Source organism: Elgaria multicarinata, chromosome 3, assembly GCF_023053635.1.
Source record: "Elgaria multicarinata webbii isolate HBS135686 ecotype San Diego chromosome 3, rElgMul1.1.pri, whole genome shotgun sequence".
Taxonomy (NCBI): Eukaryota; Metazoa; Chordata; class Lepidosauria; order Squamata; family Anguidae; genus Elgaria; species Elgaria multicarinata.
Window position 1 is genome coordinate 168,942,112 of NC_086173.1, and position 15,806 is coordinate 168,957,917.

Here is a 15,806-nt window from a genome sequence, read left to right on the forward strand (position 1 = left end):
CAATACTGATAATAAAGAAAGCTGAAGAGAGATTGTGTGAGAGAAAGGAAAGCGCATATGTGAATGGGTGAAAGGATTGGATGAAAGGTTTCAAAAAGGTTTTTAAATGTTTTATTTGAAACAAAGCTTGTGAACTTGCAAAATTAATTTTAATTATTTAGTTTTAACTACCACAAAAATCCCACGTGTCTGTTTGGCATTTATCATCTGAAGTTTATACATCTAGCACTCACTCTGACAATAATTCACCTCAGCACATATAACTCACAGTGTTCTAATTTATTATTGAAAACCTTCTCCATTTAACCCCTTTCTCCACATAGTTTGGAGAAAGGCAGTGTTTTTCCCTCGCCTCAGGCATATCAAGCAGTGGTGCTTGGCTTGAGCAGGGAGTAGCCGCGGCCAGGCCTGGTGTTCAGAGCCTGTGTCGTGGCAGTGACCAAGGCGATGTTCGGGTGGGCACGCCCCCTTGGTGCTGGACACACCCTCTTGGGGGCTGACCACGTTGTCCCCCTTTTTGGTTTCCAAAACATGGTCACCCTAATGTTCAGAGCATGATCAGGGGTCTGGATACAAAGCCCTATGAGGAGAGACTGAAAGAACTGGGCATGTTTAACCTGGAGAAGATTGAGGGGAGATAGGATAGCACTCCTCAATGACTTGAAAGGTGGTCACACGAGGAGGGCCAGGATTTCTTCTCGATCATTCCAGGATGCAGGACACAGAATAATGGGCTAAAGTTACAGGAAGGCAGATTCCGGCTGGACATCAGGAAAAACTTCCTTTTAGAGCAGTACGACAATGAAACCAGTTACCTTGGAAGGTTGTGGGCTGTCCCGCACTAGAGTCATTCAAGAGGCAGCTGCACAACCATCTGTCAGGGATGCTTTAGGGTGGATTCCTGCATTGAGCAGGGGTTTGGACTCAATGGCCTTATAGGCCACTTCCAACTCTACTATTCTATTATATAAATGCTACACTAAGCATTTATAGGGATTCCCCCACTGTGAATTCTTTGATGCCGCTTAAGGCTACTGCTGAAAGCAAAGCTCTTCTTGCACTCAAAGCATTCATAGGGCTTCTCCCCAGTGTGAATTCTTTGATGCTGCGCAAGGTATGAGCTCTGAGCAAAGCTCTTTCCACACTCTAAGCATTTATAGGGCTTCTCCCCAGTGTGAATTCTTTGATGCTGCTTAAGGTGCATGCTCCGAGCAAAGCTGTTTCCACACTCTAAGCATTTATAGGGCTTCTCCCCAGTATGAATTCTTTGATGCCACTTAATGTGTGTGCTGTGGGTAAATCTCATCCCGCACTCTAAGCATTTATAGGGCTTCTCTCCAGTGTGAATTGCCTGATGCCGCTTAAGTCTTGAGCTGCTAGCAAAGCTCTTCCCGCACTCTAAGCATTTATAGGGCTTCTCCCCAGTGTGAATTCTTTGATGCAGCTTAAGGAGCACGCTCTGAGCAAAGCTCTTCCCGCACTCAAAGCATTTATAGGGCTTCTCCCCAGTGTGAATTCGTTGATGCCGCTTAAGGCTTGTGCTGTAAGCAAAGCTCTTTCCGCACTCAAAGCATTTATAGGGCTTCTCCCCAGTGTGAATTCTTTCATGCTGCTTAAGGCTTGCGCTGTCAGCCAAGCTCTTCCCGCATTCTAAGCATTTATAGGGCTTCTCCCCAGTGTGAATTCCTTGATGCAGCTTAAGGCTTCTGCTGTGAGCAAAGCTCTTCCCGCATTCTAAGCATTTATAGGGCTTCTCCCCCGTGTGAATTCTTTCATGCAGCTTAAGGAGCATGCTCTGAGCAAAGCTCTTCCCGCATTCTAAGCATTTATAGGGCTTCTCCCCAGTGTGAATTCGTTGATGCCGCTTAAGGCCTGTGCTGTAAGCAAAGCTCTTTCCACATGCTAAGCATTTATAGGGCTTCTCCCCAGTGTGTATTCTTTGATGCAGCTTAAGGCTTGTGCTGTAAGCAAAGCTCTTCCTGCATTCTAAGCATTTATAGGGCTTCTCCCCAGTGTGAATTCCTTGATGCCCCTTAAGGTGTGCTCTCTGAGCAAAGCTTTCTCCACACTCTAAGCATTTATAGGGCTTCTCCCCAGTGTGTATTCTTTGATGCAGCTTAAGGCTTGTGCTGTAAGCAAAGCTCTTCCCGCATTCTAAGCATTTATAGGGCTTCTCCCCAGTGTGTATTCTTTGATGTCGCTTAAGGTGTGCTCCCTGAGCAAAGCTTTCTCCACACTCTAAGCATTTATAGGGTTTCTCCCCAGTGTGAATTCTTTGATGCTGCTTAAGTTTTGTGCTGTGAGCAAAGCCCTTTCTGCACTCGAAGCATTTATAGGGCTTCTCCCCAGTGTGAATTCTTTGATGCAACTTAAGTTGTGTGTTGAAACTGAATTGTTTTTCACACTCTAAGTATTGAAATCTTTGATATTTGCTAAGATGAATCTTCTGAGCCTTTATGTACAGAGAGCTTTTCCTCTGTGTCTTCCTATTGTGACTGTTATTTTTTCTTGTTACTTCCAGGATTGGAGTTTCACAAACGTCTGATCCTTCAAAAGAAATGGATTTGTTTTCCCTCTTCTCTTCAGTTTCAGTTTTCCTCCTCTGGTGTAGGCCATTTTTCCTGTTCTCCCTGTGATCACCTGCAAGTATAAACACAGAAATCGTCTTGAAATCTTGGAACAAAACAAACGGTTGCTGATTTGATTCACAGGATATATATTAAAAAATCGTTAGTGAGGAAGATCCTTCCAAACATATTAAATATCCCGATGATCAATAGAACTGAGAACTAGACTGCTATACAATGCTTTCATTTTTTAGGAATATCTCATATAAAGTAGCTCAGAGAATAAATGAACAACATCAAATACTGTAAAAATAAAATACACTTAAAATCTGCCCTTTTCTCCTAGCTGATCATTTAACTGGGAACTGGAAAGTGGGATTTCAACCCTAATGGTTATTTTCAATGTCCAGTTATATCTTAAAATGGAAAGCAAGCTGTCCAGAGCTGTCTTCTGAATATGCCTTACTCTCCTCTCCTCCATGGAGACCATTAAGATAATATCTGTAATGTCTTCAACATTATGCAGATGCAATTATGGCAGCAAAGTAAGATTGGTTGGCAGCCATCAGTGTCACAGAATAAGTTCATCAACAGGCTTTTATCAGTGTTTAGACAGGTCTTCGACGTGTTTTCCTCCTTGAATTTTTGGCGTCAAACCAATTGTTTCATTGCCTTCAGCTCCTTAGAAAAATGTGAAGGTGGCAAAGCTTTTCAATTTATGGAAGTGTATTTTGGAGCAATCATATCGAGAGCCCAAGGCCCATAAAGGACACTGCACAAAACTCCCCCAGCAAGCGCAGGAAACCCTCCGGATTCATTAGCCTCTAGGGCCTGGTCATCCCGTGTGATCCTCCTGCCCTGTGGAGGTTACAGGTAGGGCTGTGCTCCGCTTCGCTTCGTAGAAGCGATAGCAGAACAGCCTGATTCACCTCCGCCAAAGGCGGAACCAGGTCGGGTCAGGGGCAAAGCATCGCGAAGCAGGTCGCCCATTTGCGCTTCTTGGAGGATGAACTGATGGTAAGGGACGGTTGCACCTCACAAGGGCTGGAAAGAATGTGTTTGGCAACACCATGAAGAACTTCTTCAGGAGGGCTTTCAACTGAATCCTACGGGGGAGGGAAAATGGATGAAGGCTCCTGCAGCTTAGCACAGAGAACAGATCTAATAGTGGCTATTAATAGTCTTCACAATAATGTAAGGAGGAAGCCAGGCTCTATATAAAGCACATGGTCTTTGATGTCTATATACTACAGAAGAAACCTATGTGGCTCCACAAAAAGCAAATTGATAACAGATGACAAGAAAAGGCTCAAGTGCTCAATTCCTACTTTGCCTCAGTCCTCTCCCAAAAGTGGGTCTATGACCCCCCTGGAAAAAGTGAAGCAGAAGTTGAGGGGGCAGGATTGCAGTTTGAGATTGATAAACAAATGGTCAAAGAACACCTAATTTCCTTGAATGTGTTCAAATCTCCAGGGCCTGATGAACTGCATCCTAGTGTAATGAATGAGCTAGCGGAAAAACTCTCAGAACCTTTGTCTATTATCTTGGAAAAATCATGGAAAACGGGTGAGGTGCCGGACAACTTCTAGTAGAATGTAAGCCTATGCAGCAGGGTTTTGCTATTTTATTGTTTTACTCTGTACAGCACCATGTACATTGATGGTGCTATATAAATAAATAAATAAATAAATAAATAAATAATGTTGTCCCTATCTTCAAAAAGGGCAAAAAGGAGGAACCTGGGAACTACAGACCAGTCAGTCTGACATCCATCCCTAGGAAAATTCTGGAGCAGATTATAAAGAAATCAGTCTGTAAACACCTTGAAATCAATGCAATCAATCACTTCATTATGGTCCGAGACAAACGTGAAATTCAAGTAGCTATAGAAAATTTGAAGGCAGTAAATCCCCTGGGGTGGATGGGTTAGGAACAGAATATTATAAAATTTTTAAGTCACTCTTAGTACCAAAGTTATTAAAATTATATAATGCAGTACTAGATGGAGAAAAGATTCCAGAATCTTGGGAACAATCATTAATAATATTACTTCCAAAGTTGGATAAAGATTTGACTGTTCCAGATTCTTACAGACCTATTTCATTAATAAATCAGGATGCAAAATTCTTCTCAACTATTTTAGAGAAACGGATGAATAAATTTATATTTAATTATATAGGGGAAGATCAATGTGGGTTTGTAGCAGGAAGACAGATGCATAATTTAGTTGGAAGAGTTTTAAATGTAATGCATGAGGTAAAGGATTTAAAGATTAAAGCAGGGATATTAGCGTTGGATATATTTAAGGCCTTTGATTGTGTGAGTTGGCAAGCATTGAAGATGGTAATAAACAGAATGGGATTTGGTAATAAATTTAAAGCTATAATAGAACAATTATACTCCCATAATATGGCCTTAGTGGTGGTAAATGATGGATTCACAGATAAAATACGACTGTCCAGAGGAACACGACAGGGTTGCCCACTCTCGCCAGTCCTATTTGTTCTGGTTATGGAGGTATTGGCAAATGTAATAAGAGAAGATAAGGAAATAGAAGGGATAGGAAGGGATAAAGAGATGAAATTGAATATGTTTGCAGATGACACATTGTTAACTGTCAAAAATATGGGTGAAAAATTAGGAAGAATTAAACAGCATCTGAAAGAATTTGAAGAATTCTCTCATCTCACTCTATTGCCCCGCTCGTGCTCTTCGCTCCTCTGATGCCATGTTTCTCGCCTGCCCAAGGGTCTTTACGTCCCTTGCTCGGCTCCGTCCATTTTCTTCTGCTGCCCCTTATGCCTGGAACGCTCTTCCAGAACATTTGAGAACTACAAGTTCAACCGCAGCTTTTAAAGCTTAGCTAAAAAAAATTCTTTTTCCTAAAGCTTTTAAAACTTGATTTTGTTCTGACTTTATACTGTTAGTTTTACCCTACCCAGTGCCTGTTTACCCTACCCTGTGCCTGTTTGCATTCTCTTCCCCTCCTTATTGTTTTATTATGATTTTATTAGAATGTAAGCCTATGCGGCAGGGTCTTGCTATTTACTGCTTTACTCTGTACAGCACCATGTACATTGATGGTGCTATATAAATAAATGAATAAATAAATAAATAAATAAAAAGAAGAAGAAGAAGAAGAAGAAGAAGAAGAAGAAGAAGAAATTACTGGCTTAAGAATAAATTGGTTAAAATCTGACTTAATGCTATTTAATTATTCTAAAAAGGAAATGAAAGAGTTGGAAAGAAAGAGAATGGAAATGAGACCTAAAGAACAGATTAAATATTTGGGAATTAATATCACAAAAAATTTAGAGAATTTAGAGAAGGAGAATTTAAATAGATTGAAGAAAGGGGTCATGGATAAATTGGCAAAATATAAAAGATTGAATTTATCATGGTTTGGAAGAATAGCATTAATAAAAATGAAAATTTTAGCAAAGATAAATTTTGTCTTTAGGATGCTTCCAATAAAAATTTCGGAAATGGAGTTAAAAAGTTGGCAGAATATAATAAATAATTATTGCAATGGGGATAAGAAAGCAAGATTAAATAAAAATAGATGGTATCAAAGTCAAAAGGTTTAGGACTCCCAAACATTAAATTAAATTACGTAACTAATAGGTTAAGACATGTAGTAGAAGCAATTTTAGGAGTAGGAAATTTAGATTGGATGGAAGAAGTAAGTAAAATTAACATAGACCTGAAATTGGAAAATATATTTTTTAAGGAAGGGGGTGGAAATTGGGGTATAAGTATAGGTAATCCCCTCTTACGGAGTCACTGGGAAATTTAGAGTAGATATAAAGATGAGTTGCTCCCGAACAACTCCCTTCTATCACCGGTAGTAATGTTAAAGAATTTCCCCGAGAATTTAAAGAATAGTTTGAATAAAATTTTATTAGAGAAAAATAAAATGAAATTAAGGGAATGGCTGATTGGGATGAAAACGAGAGAGGAATTACAAGAGGTGTTAAAAGAAAAGAAGTTAATATGGTTAAATTATAGACAACTGGAACAGTGGACGAAAAACTGGATAAGAGATAATGGGGAAGGCAGAGAGTTAACGAAGTTTGAGGAATTAATTATTAAAAAAGAAATTGATAAGGGAGAAAATAAACCAATAAAAGGATTAATGAGGGAAATATATAGAATATTGCTCGGGGAAGGGGAGATGGGAAGTTCAGGAAAGATGGTATGGGAGACAGACCTGAAGGAACAAATAGGGCAACAGAGTTGGGATGGATTATGGAGACAAAGAGTGTTGAGGAATATGTCAGTGAGAATAAAAGAGAATTATTACAAAATCATTTGGAGGTGGTACTTAACGCCGGTTAGATTAAATAAAATAAACACGCAGCACTCAGCAAATTGTTGGAGAGGTTGTGGGGGAAAGGGAACGTATTTACACATGTGGTGGGAATGTAAATTTGTGCAGAAATGTTGGAAGACGGTGTTTAATGAGATTGAAGAAATAGTGGGAATGAAGATAGAGATGACACCAAGAGTGGCATTACTCTCACTATTTGGAGATTTAAAGTGTAACAAGGAAAAGAAGGAATTGATAACAAATTTGCTGACTGCAGCGAGGTTAATTGTAGCTAGGAATTGGAAGAGTCAAGGTGATTATCATATTGAATTATGGTATAATGAAGTTTGGGATATTGCTATTAATGATAAATTGACATGTAATATTAAAGTTAGGAGAGGTATAACAAAGACGAATGAATTTGAGGTGATATGGAAACAGTTCCTGACTTTTGTGTTTTCTAAGGGAAGTGGAAGACCACCACCAGAAGAGGTGTTAAAATTTTGGAAGCAGGAGTGATCCCGATGGGATGGGGGTGCACTAGTTAGAGTAGGTGGAGTTGTTTATGAATAACAAGTGGTTAACATTTATATACTCAAGTAATTTGTTATGTATTTGATTGTATTTGTTGTTTAGTTGTATGTTATGTCAAGTTGTATTATTTGAAAAAAGCAATAAAAATTTAAAAAAATATATTGGCAAGGAGGAACATGGTATAAATATTCTTCAGTGTTACCTAGAAAGTCCTGTAGTAGAGGATGGATTAATCCTGACCGGGCCTCTGAGTAGAACAAGCAGTGTAAAAGCACATGATAGGATGTCTCCATCTCACCTGAATCACATGGGCATAACCTTTGGGGGACTGGAATTCCTGGATATCTGCCTTCTGTGAACTTGGAAGGGAGAGCATTACAGCGAGCCCTAGTAAACGCCCACCTGTATTTATAATATGTAAGGGAGCTCAGATAGGCCGCAGGGCCAATGCCCTGTACATCTTGAGGAGAACGGTAAATATATAGGATTTGGCTTAGACCGTTCTGCAGTTCAAAATCCCAAATACACTGCTTAACAAGGCTTTTTTCTAAACCTATGGCTTGTAGATGTTCTGCAGAGAGCCCATAGGTGCATCATTTCTCTTTGATAATGTTCCACCATTTCATCTGATAATTATCTTGTAAAATTAGGGGAAGCAGCCCCGCTGGGGTCAGTTTAAGTCTAAGCCAGGTAAATATAGTAATTTGCCACACATTCGCTTCAATTCTAATTAATCCACTCTCCATTCGTAATGTCGCATTGGAGACACTTCTTGGTGTCAGAAATAACGACCTTAAGAAGCCCGATTGTATTTTCTCATATATAGCTATGTAGGAAAATGGTCCCAATTGTGCTCCATTCAAGAGCTGTGCTCTCAATTTTGCCACAAACAGTTTAATTGCAGCTGGAATAAAATTTCCTCCTCGTACGAAAGAACCTCAGAATGGCTGCTGAACTTTTCTTGGCAAGTGAGGAGGTAGAGTTGATCTGTGCCGTTTTCCTTCTAGAAGCTTGGAAAATGACACCTAGATATTTAAAATAAGAGAATTTTTTATTTTTATCTATATACCATCTGTGGATCTTTTTGCTATTGGCAAACCTCATAATATTTGATTTAGTGTAATTTTTAGTGTAATTGAATTTAGTATATTCGGTCCTCCTTACAATGTCGGGCAAGGGCCTTTAGGGCTCTTCTAAGGCCTATTTGAGACAAGGAGAGAAGGACCGTGTCGTCTGCATACAGCAGTATGGGTATTCTTTTAGTTGCTATTTTTGGGGCGTGTATATCTAAAGCTTGGAGCCCTTGGATCAAGGAGTTTCTCTATATGTTAAACAGATGTGAGGCCAGAACGGATCCTTGCTTGACCCCCATATTGGCTGCAATTGGGTTGGAGAGCTGACCTTCTCTGTTAAATCTTACTCTAAGGCTTGTGTTACTATATAATTTAGCCATCAACCGTAGTAGGCGTTTATCAATTCCCGTTGTTGTTCTCTCTATACATGCTGCCCTTGGGCAAGCTTATTCAATCTCACGGCCTCCAATATCACCTGTATGCCGATGATACACAATTATATCTTTCATCTCCGGAACTTTCTCCAGATGTTCACGATCGTATCTCAGCATGTCTTTCAGATATCTCAGCCTGGCTGCTTCATCGTCGTTTGAAACTTAACATGGCAAAGACTGAATTGCTTGTTTTTCCTCCTAAACCTTCTCCTCACCTCTCATTCTCTCTTACTGTCAACGATGTCACGCTTACTCCGGTCAAGGAAGCTCGTAGTCTTGGCTTTATATTTGACTCCTCGCTCTCCTTTACTTCTCACATCGAGGCAGTAGCTAAATCCTGTCGTTTCTTCCTATATAATATTGCCAGGATTCGACCATTTTTGTCTGTCTCTTCTGCCAAGACTCTCGTTCACGCACTGGTTATCTCTCGGCTGGACTACTGCAACCTTCTTCTCTCTGGCCTTCCTTCGTCTCACATCAGTCCGCTGGTCTCTGTCCACCACTCTGCCGCTAAGATCATCTTCCTGGCCCGCCGCTCTGACCATGTCACTCCACTTCTGAAATCTCTTCATTGGCTTCCAATTCACTCCAGAATCCAATATAAACTTCTCCTGCTGACCTTCAATGCTCTTCACGGTCTAGCTCCTGCCTATCTCTCCTCTCTCATCTCACACTATCGCCCCGCTCGGGCTCTCCGCTCCTCTGATGCCATGCTTCTCGCCTGCCCAAGGACCTCCACTTCCCTTACTCGGCTTCGTCCTTTTTCTTCTGCTGCCCCTCACGCCTGGAACGCTCTTCCAGAACACTTGAGAACTACAAACTCAATCACTGCTTTTAAAACTCAGCTAAAAACTTTTCTTTTCCCTATAGCCTTCAAATATTGAGTTTGTTCTGACTCTATACTGTTAGCTTCACCCTACCCGGTGCCTGTTTACACTTCCCTGTGCCTGTTTGCATTCTCCTTCCCTCTTTATTGTTTACTACAACTTACTAGATTGTAAGCCTATGCGGCAGGGTCTTGCTATTTACTGTGTTATCTGTACAGCACCATGTACATTGATGGTGCTATATAAATAAATAAATAATAATAATAATAATAATTGTGGTGTTTTTAAGTTTTCCCCATAAATTGGATCTTGGGATCGAGTCGAATGCCGCTTTAAAATCTACAAAGGCTGCATATAGCCGGGAGCTACTGCTACGGGTGTATTTTTCTGCCGAATGTTGCAGAATTAGGCAGTGGTCTAAAGTAGATCTGCCTGTCCTGAATACTGCTTGTTCATCTTCAAGTATGCTTTCTTCCTCCATCCCGTCGCACAGTTTTGTACACAGATGTCTTGCGTATAATTTCCTAATGGTATTCAGAAGACTAATTGGTCTATCGTTTGCTGGGTCATTGCTAGCCCCTCTTTTATAGATTGGAATTATAATATCTACGTAAGTAAACAGTGGTAAGTAAACATCCATCCCTGGGAAAATTATGCAGCAGATTCTAAAGAAGTCAATCTGTAAACACCTTGAAATCAATGCAGTGAGTACTAGGAGCCAACATGGATTTGCCAGGAACAAATCCTGCCAGGTGAATTTGATCTTATTTTTCGATCGGGTAACCTCCCTTGTGGACTGTGGGAATGTTGTGGACATAATATACCTTGACTTCAGCAAAGAGTATGACAAAGTACCACATGATATTCTGATTAAAAAAACTAGCTAAAAGTGGGCTAGACGGAGCAAATATTAGGTGGATTCACAGTTGGCTACAGAATCGGACTCAAAGAGTGCTTCTCAATGGTACCTTCTCAAACTGGGGGGAGGTAATGAGCGGGTTTCCGCAGGGCTCAGTCCTGGGCCTAGTGCTCTTCAACATTTTTATTTGTATTTATTTATTACATTTATATTGTCCTTTTTTCCACCAATCAACCCAAGGCGGTGTTATCCTCACAACAACAACCCTGTTAGGTAGGTCGGGCTGAGAGTATGTGACTGGCCCAAAGTCACCCAGTGGGTTTCCATGGCCGAGTGAGGATGAGAACTCAGAGCTCTCATAATTGTTAATGATTTGGACAAGGAGATGCAAGGAATGTCGTTCTCTGCCTTGATGTTGTTCCCCGCCCCGATCAGAGTGGGGAGTCGGGTAAGAAATAAAATTATTATTATTATTATCATCAAACTTGCAGATGACACAAATAGCTAATACCCTGCAAGACAGAAACAAGTTTCAAAGCGATCTTGATAGGCTGGAGTGCTGGGCTGAATAGAACAGAATTAGATTTAATAGGGATACTACAAGGAAGAAGGAACTTGGAATTGTTGTAGATCACAAACTGAATATGAGCCAACAGTGTGATATCGCCGCAAAAAAGGCAAATGCTATTCTGGGCTGCATTAAAAGAAGTAGAGCTTCCAAATTGTGTGAAGAACTGGTTCTCCTCTATTCAGCATTGGTTAGACCTCATCTTGAGAATTGTGTCCACTTCTGGGCACCACACTTCAAGAAGGATGCAGACAAGCTGTAGGAGGTTCAGAGGAGGGCAATGAGGATGATCAGGGGTCTGGAAACAAAGCCCTATGAAGAGAGACTGAAAGAACTGGGCATGTTTGGCCTGGAGATGAGTGAAGGCAGACATGATAGCACTCTTCAAATACTTGAAAGGTTGTCACACAGAGGAGGGCCAGGATTCTTCTCGATCCTCCCAGAGTGGAGGTTGTGGGCTCTCCCACACTAGAGGTGTTCAAGAGGCAGCTGGACAGCCTTACTCAGAGGAACCCCATTCCTTACCCAGAGAAGCCAGGATCCCACGATTCTCCTCCATGACTTCTGTGTACAGAGTCCTTTGGACTGGATCAAGCAGAGCCCACTCCTCCTCCGAGAAATGCACGGCCACCTCCTCAAAAGTCACCGGAACCTGAAAGCAGCAGAAAAAATGATGGTCTCTTTAAGCATTATGTAGCAATCCCTGACGACAAGGATGGTGAGGTCCTCCTTCTGAATGCCAGAGCTTCCTGAGTGGCATTCAGGGCCTTCCTAGCAACCATCTTGGAGAAGAGCAAAGGCTAAAGGGGCAGGTTCTTCCAGGACCAAAGAGATGTGCAGGGAACGGAGGCACCCCAGGACTCCCCTACCTGCCCAGGCTGTGCAGAAACCGCTTCCACTCTACCACAAAGCGAAGGAGGCCTAGAAGGATCCCCCAGGATCAGTTCACTTCCCCTGCAGGTTTTTCCACTCCCTGTGAGGAAGGCAAAGAAGGTGGGAAGGTGAGAAGTAAAGTTAACGTTCTTAAGCATTCCCATTTTCATTGTTTTATTGGAATCAGTGTTTATTGATTAATTTATTGCATTTGTTTACCATCCCACAGCCGAAGCTCTCTGGGCAGTTAACATAACATAATAGCACTTAAAAATAATTAGCATATATTAAAAACCACAAAAACATACAATATACACATACATATAAAACTACTATAACAAGTTTTAAAACTAGGACCCTAAAAAACAGACCCAGGCTAATTACATACTGCTAATTTCATATTGCTCAACCTGGCACTGAAATATAACAATGTCGGCGGCAGATGAACCTCATTGGGGAGATTGTTCCACAGCTGGGGGGCCACCACAGAGAAGGCCTCTCCCTTGTTGTCGTCCTCCAAACTTCCCCCTGAGTAGGCGCCTGGAGGAGGACCTTAGTTGTGGAGTGTGTAAGACCGGGCCAGAGTGGGTCTGATACCCTTGAACCACGTTACTAAACAACATTTCCTTTTTGAGTATCTCCCCCAGGAAAATCAGGCTCAAGGAGAACGTTAAGGCAGCTCATGCACCTCAGGCGTAATAGAGGGAGGGAGACCATGGGGAAATACGTCCCACTAATCCTTACCCTGTGAGGAGGGTCCTCCGTCTCCCTCCTGCAAGATCCGCCCGTCCAGCGGCCTCTGTGTGGTGCCCGGTGGAGCCTTCTCTGCCTCAGGGAAATCTGTGGGTGCTCTGGCCAACATACCCTGGACCTGGAGCAGGAGGGAGGATCCCAGGCAGAGAAGAGGGATTAGAGAAGGAAAGAAACGGCTCAGGTCAAGGCCAAGGGCAGCATTTCCCAATGGCTTTACCTTTCAGGTCTCATTCTAAAGTTGATCTACCATCCAAGACACACAGCGACGTGTCTTTGTCAGGGGGCTAAGATATCAACCCTGGCATAAGCAAAGTGCTTTAACACCCTCCAAAAACCAGCCAGGAGGAAAGGCAGAACCTCCCAGACATTCCCAGTTTGGTGTCTACAAACACTAGTCCTGTTCTGCTGGGAGGAGACTCTGCCACTGGCTGAAGAAGGATCCCCTCCTTCCCCAGAACTTCATAAACCCATTCAGTTTTCCTGTGATCATAAGAACATGAGAAGAGCCATTCTGGATCAGAACAAGGGTCCATCTACTCCAGGATTCTCTCCCCACAGTGGTCCATCAGCTGTTGACTATGAACTCACAAGCAGGACATGAGTGTCACAGCACCCTCCAGCCCATGTTCCCCAGCAACTGGTGTACACAGACATACTGCTTAGGATACTAGAGGTAGGATATAGCCATCTAGGCTAGTAGCCATTCATAGCCTTCTCTTCCAAGAATTTGTTCTACCCCCATTTTAAACAGTCAAAATTCATGGCCATCCCTGCATCCTCTGGTAGGGAATTGCATATTTTAACGATGTACTGTTAATTTAACAAGGGCCTGCTCTACACATGAAGAACAACTATACTTGCAGGTGTCATTGGACATTGGGGCATCTCTTCCTTAGAGGACATGTAAAATAAAGTTGAGATAAGTATTAAGAACACAGTCCCTATTAGTCATCAGGATGAAATGCTCTCACCTGCTCTTGGTCCTCCGCCTGGCTCAGGAGGAAGCCTTCTGCCAGGGCCACTGCCTGGGAACTGGTCTCCGCTCCACATTCTCTGATCCATCTCTCCATCTCTCTGGGCAGGACAGCCAGGAACTTCTCCAGAACCACCAAGTCCAGCATCTGAGCTTTCATGTTCCTTTCTGGCTTGAGCCACTGGTAGCAAAGGTGGTGGAGTTGGCTGCAAACCTCTCGGGGCTCCACGGCCTCCTGGTAGCAGAAGTCCCTGAAGCCCTGGCGCTCCGTGTCTGAGCAGGTGTTGCTCCCAGGCTGGTCCTGCTGCACTCTTCCTTCCCAGGGCTCTGCACTGCTCCCTTCCTGGATGTTTCCTGCCTCAGGGCCAGCAAAGCTTTGCTCTTCCATCTTCACTCTCTTCTGCTCCCACCAGGACTCGAAACAGTCTCCTTCCTTGGCTGCCAATTTCTCCTTTGAGGCAGGGACTGCGCTGTAGGAATTAAAACGGAGAGTGTGAAGGAGGCACACCAGGGTTCCCCGTGAGAAGGTTCCCAACTTCCCTCCTTGGCAAAACCTGGTAACGGAGCCGGATGGCTGCTTGACTGATCATTCTGCCGAAGGACGGTCGATTAACGCCCACGCCCCCCGAGCAACAAGGCCCATGTGCCTTCCCCAATAATTTGATTCTTGTAAACAACAGCCTAGCAAGGTAGGCCACAGGCCCAAGCTTCAGAGCTGATATTTCGAGGGGTGTCGAGGAACCCTGGAAAGGCGCGTCTCCTCTAAGTGGGATCGCTGAGTGGTGGTCAAAGACTCTAAGACACGGTTCTCACTTTCGAGAAAGTTTATTGCAAACAGCGCTTAGCACTGCAAGGCGGAAGCCCTCAGAGGACCCAAGGAACTGCCCAATATTTTCAAGAAAGCCTTAACCTCCTTATAGGGTCAGTCCCCTTCGAAACAAGGCAGAACCGCTCCATACAATCATAAAACAGTAACAGGTAAGCTGCTCAGCCAGTTATAAGCAAGGATTTTACGCATGTGCAGAGCACAATCTTTTCAAGGACAGAAAAACAATACATCAATGATTACTGAGAAACTTGTGCCCACCTGTTCATTTCACGGTTAGCTGTTTCTAAAGCAAGCCACAACACCCTGTAACAGTTCTAGTAGGCACACAATCTTGTGGAACTAGTGTTTCAATACTCTTCACAAGAATACTCACAAGAGTATTCATGGTTGCATCCTTAATACATTTTCCAGTTACTGTGGAAGCATAGATACTTCAATTTCTAGAGAACAGGCCCAAAGCAATTACATTCGCACAGGGTGGGCACAGGGGAAGCCCACATACCTATTTGCTTGAATTTCTTCACAGTTTGCAGCTGAGAAGATCGGACCCCCCTCCTTGTTCGTAAGAGCCAACACCTGTCTCAAAGGGGGCTCCGCGACCCCCGTCCCAAAGGAACCAGATTTGTGGTTGAAAATGAAGTTCTGACTCTGCCCCAACGGGAGAGAGAGTGTAACCAGAGCTGAATTAATTCCATTAAAAGTTAATAATGTGTGAATGTTTATTTTAAAAGTTAAGCAAGAAAACAATGAATACTTTTTCAGCTTGTTAAACACATGAAATATGCCACTAAGGAAGCCTTAAGAGATGAATGATTTAGGGTGACCCTATGAAAACGAGGACAGGGCTCCTGTATCTTTAACAGTTGTACTCCAGTACGACAATGGAACCAGTTACCTAGGGAGGTTGTGGGCTCTCCCACACTAGAGGCCTTCAAGAGGCAGCTGAACAACCCTCTGTCAGGGATGCTTTAGGGTGGATTCCTGCATTGAGCCGGGGGTTGGACTTGATGGCCTTTTAGGTCCCTTCCAACTCTACTATCTTTAACAGTAGTATTGAAAAGGGAATTTCAGCAGCTATCATTTGCATACATGGATCACCTGGTGAAATTCCCTTTTCTATGCCATCTCTGCTCCCAGCACTTGAAACCCAAAATTGCACCAGAGTAACAGCCATTTCTCCCCACTCTCAGGATGTGAACATCGGGCT

At 42.8% G+C, this 15,806-nt stretch overlaps 1 protein-coding gene across 1 annotated transcript; it reads right to left on the bottom strand.

The window, feature by feature from the left end:
• Positions 1–186: 186 nt before the first annotated feature.
• On the bottom strand, positions 187–14,029 carry LOC134396358 (zinc finger protein 883-like). The gene is made up of 4 exons (XM_063122828.1): positions 13,769–14,029; positions 12,041–12,144; positions 11,697–11,823; positions 187–2,640 (listed from the first exon to the last, which is right to left on the bottom strand). The coding sequence occupies exons 1-4, from the start codon at positions 13,857–13,859 to the stop codon at positions 980–982; spliced, it is 1,983 nt and encodes a 660-aa protein (XP_062978898.1). The 5' UTR covers positions 13,860–14,029; the 3' UTR covers positions 187–979.
• Between the last annotated feature and the right edge of the window lie 1,777 nt (positions 14,030–15,806).

Bases quoted from the DNA above. Each gene is read 5' to 3' on its own strand.
- LOC134396358 (XM_063122828.1), bottom strand. From the start codon at position 13,859: ATGGATCAGAGAATGTGGAGCGGAGACCAGTTCCCAGGCAGTGGCCCT. The intron at 11,824-12,040 runs GTAGGGGAGTCC...TGCTGCTTTCAG, and splicing joins TTTCTGCACAGCCTGGGCAG to GTTCCGGTGACTTTTGAGGA. The intron at 2,641-11,696 runs GTAAGGAATGGG...TTATACTTGCAG, and splicing joins TGGGATCCTGGCTTCTCTGG to GTGATCACAGGGAGAACAGG.